The sequence below is a fragment of the Myotis daubentonii genome, chromosome 21, assembly GCF_963259705.1.
Source record: "Myotis daubentonii chromosome 21, mMyoDau2.1, whole genome shotgun sequence".
NCBI classification, from domain to species: domain Eukaryota; kingdom Metazoa; phylum Chordata; class Mammalia; order Chiroptera; family Vespertilionidae; genus Myotis; species Myotis daubentonii.
In genome coordinates, this window is record NC_081860.1 from 10,701,779 (window position 1) to 10,705,628 (window position 3,850).

Genomic DNA, 3,850 nt, shown 5'->3' on the forward strand with positions numbered 1-3,850 from the left:
GCATGTCCCCCAGGAAAATGGAAAGGGGCACCGGGCTGGTGCAGGTGAACAGGTCTACGAGGCAACCCGCTCTGCCACCTTGCACAGCAGGCCAGGTAGAGACCTTGCGCAATAAACACGGTCAGATCGGCAAGACTGGATAATCGGCAAACGTGAGGAGGGCCCACATCAGCGCTGGTCGGGCAGGACTTGTTCCCCACAGGATGGGAACATTTCCCCTTTCCCAGAGGCCATAAAAAGTCAAGTCGATAAACAAAGAACAAAGCAACTTTTAAAAAAATTTATTTACATTTTAATCCTCACCCGAGGATATTTTTTCCATTGACTTTTTTTTTTTAGAGAGAGAGAAATGTTGATGTGAGAGAAAGATATAGATTGGTTGCCTCCTGCATGCGCACTGACCAGGGCCAGAGAGGAGCCTGAAACCGAGGTCTGTGCCCTTGACTGGAATCGAACCCGGGACCCTTTGGTCCACAGGCCGACGCTCTATGCATGGAGCCAAACCGGCAGGCGCTGTGTTGTTTCTTCAAACACAAAGTATATAAGGGTCTGCCCTCAGCCCACCCCACTCCCCCAATCCACCCCCCGTCAGTCCCAGCCCTGCCTTGGAGGTCAAGCAGTCCCCGTGGGTAGGGGGTGTGGGCTGCGAGGGGCCACGGGTGCCCGGCCCAACCCCAGCCCTGGGGTGTTTCTGCAGCTCGGGCTGTGCTCTTCAGGGCACTAGTCATTTTGGGGGGTGCCTAGGAGCAGAGGGCACTGCCCCAGCCCCCACGCCAGCCAGGGAGGCCACCAAACACTGCTTCCACGAAAGGCATCACTTGGAAAAGGGATCCTGGGCTAAAGGAAAGTCTGAAAACCGCTGACCTCGCCAATGAGGGCGCCCACACTACAGGCCTGATTCCTAGCTGAACAGGGGACAGGCAGGGCCATCAGTAGAAGATGCTCAGGTGGCCCCCCTCCAGGTCTTCTGGCCAAAGTTCAGGGCAGCCACTGAGCTGCAGGCCTGAGCTCTGGAGAGGGCTTTCATCACTGAAATGGAAGGTGGGGCCTGGTCCCTGGTGCTCTGAGCTGGGGAGCCCCTCTGCACTGTGGCTCCAGTATCCCCATTGGGTCTGAGGCTGCAGTCTCTGGCATGCTGGGCCTGGCAGGAGGGGTGGGGTTTCTGGCAGCAGATAGGACTCTGGAGACACACAGATACCCTGCAAGAGAGACAAGAGCAGCTGGTTAGTGGGCTCCTGCCTGATGCCCTGAGATCTCGAACCTGGATGCTCCTCAGAGTGTGGCAGGCAGCTCCGGGACAGCCCTGGCATCCTGGATGCAGTGAAGCAAAGTGGTTAAGGGTGTCCGCTCTGCAGGTACACTGCCAGGGTTCGAATCCCAGCTCTGCTATTCACCAGATAACAAAGATAACCTCTTCTAGTCTCAGTTTTCCCCTCTGTAAATTGGGATGGTGACGACACCTACTTCATAGGGCTGATGCAGGGCAGAATGAGTCAATTCATGCACAGTAATACATTTTGGTTATGAATATGCTATTTTATGGACCATGATTCATGGGCCTCATGAATGAATGAAGCTGGAAGGAAACATAAAGGTCACCATCGGTCAGGAAGCCCCTAATCCTGGAGCTGCCCGGGCTTCCCTCCGTACTCCCAGCCCTGAATGGAGCACCTTGGTACATGGCTCCTGCCGCCTCCAGAGGCCAGGGCGGAAGGAGCAAGTCTGAGTGAGGACTTCTAGGTGTTGGTGGCCTTAACTGCGAGGGCCCCACCTCTTTCCCCAAGGGGTCAGCGCCCTCTCCATCTCCCCTGCAGCTTCTCTCCACCCCTAACCAGGGTGGGATTGGATAATCGGGATCTTAAAAGTATAGAATCTACTGCAGACTAGAGCCTACCCACCCCGTCCATTTCCAACTGCAGCCTGGGCACGGTACCTGGTACGCTGCAGCGGGCTCCGGGGCGGCGTGGGGCGTCGCCCAGGTCGCGGCGGGGGTCCCGGGCACTCCGGGTGTCTGAGTTCCGGAACCGGCTTCGGGCGGCGTCCAAAGGGCCGCATCGGGGGCCCTACGTGGGGACACTTGCGGAAGCGACTGCGTCCCGGAACAGTAAGGGGGTGAGACCCAAGGACCCACGTCGGGGACCCTGCTTCCCAAGCATTCGGGCGCTGCTGGGACTCCTACACAGGCAGGCGGGGACCCCCAAGACCCCGCCACAGGGGCAGCGGAGCCCAAGATCTGGCCGCGCGCCTGCGTCGGCGTCTGCGCCTGCGCGGAGCCGCCGTCGGGGCAGAGCGGGCAGCCCCGAGGGGGCGTCTCGTCGCAGCGTCGCGGGCGCCGGCGCCGCAGGCCGTCCTCGCTGAGGCCCAGCACGGCCGACAGGTGGCCGATGTAGCGGATGGCCAGGCGCAGCGTCTCGATCTTGGTCAGGCTCTGGCCGGCGGGCGCCACGGACGGCGGCAGGAAGCGGCGCAGCTCGTGCAGCGCGCGGGCGAGCGTGCGCATGCGCAGCTTCTCGCGCTCGCTGGCGCTCTGCCGCTGCCCGCCGGCCGGGGCGGGGCGCGCGCGTCCGGGCGCCGTCGGGGCGGCTGGTGCGGTCCGGGCGCCGCGGGCGGGGGGCGTGGGCTGCGAGGGGCCGCGGGCGCCGTCACAGGGGCACGAGCCCGACGAGTCCGAGGAGGAGGCCGGGGACGTGGAGTCCGGGTGCCCGGCCCAACCCCAGCCCTGGGGTAAGATCCAGGGGTCGAGGGTTTGCAGAGGCGGGGACTGGGCCATGGCCAGGCCGCGGGCTCCGCGAGGCTGGGCCGGCCACCTCCGGACCCCGAGCTTTTTATCCGGACCAGAGGTGCGAGGTGGCCTCCCGCCAGGTTGCAGAGAGGTGTCAAAACCCACAGAGCCCGGGGAAGGTCTGGGCAGGGGGGCCCTGGGAAAGCGGGCCCATTTGCGGAGGTGTGGATTCTGACTCCTCGGGGGGCTCTAATGGAGGCCCCTGCCGCCCGGGAAGTGTGGGGGGGACAATTCGCATCTGGATAGAGCTGCTAAGCTTCTCGCCGCGCTCCCACCCACTCCTCCCCGTCCCGCCCCGTCCCGTCCCGTCCACTGCACTGCACAGGCTGAGTGCCCAGGAGCCCGGCAGCGGTGGGCAGTGCCATCGCCTCTGTCTCCCGGCGCCCAAGCTGCCTCTCCAGGGACCCAGGGACCCAGGGACCCCTGCGCCTCTCTCCCCACCAGCCCCGGGGGGTGGGGAGCGCGCTGTGCCCAGGAACTTACACCCGGTGCCTGCAAGGGTGCCCGGGACCAGCCTCGAGGGACCGACCTGCCAGCAGCGATGAGGCGGGGGGGGGGGGGGGGCGTGCAGGGGGACCCCTTCCCGGGTTCTCTGGAGCCTGCACTTGCAGATTTGCTGAGCGACACTGAGAAAGGCCTCTCGCTGCCCGCAGCTCCTTTCTGTTCCAGAAAAACCACAGAGGAGCCCTAGCCAGTTTGGCTCAGTGGATAGAGCGTCGGTCTGGGGACTGAAAGGTCCCGGGTTCGATTCCTGGTCAAGGGCACTGGCCCGTGTTGTGGGCTCGGTCCCTGGTGGGGGGCGTGCAGGAGGCAGCCGATCCATGATTCTCTCTCATCATTGATGTTACTAGCTCTCCTTCTCCCTTCCTCTTTGAAATCGATTTTGAAAAAAGAAAAGAAAAGCAACAGGAGCCTGGAGAAGGAGAATGAATGGGGTGCAGTGGGCCTCCCAGGCCTGCCCAGTCAGACCCTCTTTATTTTATTTTATTTTTAAGAAATATTTTTTATTGATTTTTTACAGAGAGGAAGGGAGAGGGATAGAGAGTCAGAAACATCGATGAGAGAGAA

At 62.0% G+C, this 3,850-nt stretch overlaps 1 protein-coding gene across 1 annotated transcript; it reads right to left on the reverse strand.

Moving 5' to 3' along the window:
- Positions 1-266: 266 nt before the first annotated feature.
- Positions 267-2,770, reverse strand: MESP2 (mesoderm posterior bHLH transcription factor 2). The gene is made up of 2 exons (XM_059678278.1): positions 1,934-2,770; positions 267-1,199 (listed from the first exon to the last, which is right to left on the reverse strand). Exons 1-2 carry the CDS (start codon positions 2,768-2,770, stop codon positions 930-932), a joined length of 1,107 nt encoding a protein of 368 aa, XP_059534261.1. The 3' UTR covers positions 267-929.
- Positions 2,771-3,850: the final 1,080 nt, after the last annotated feature.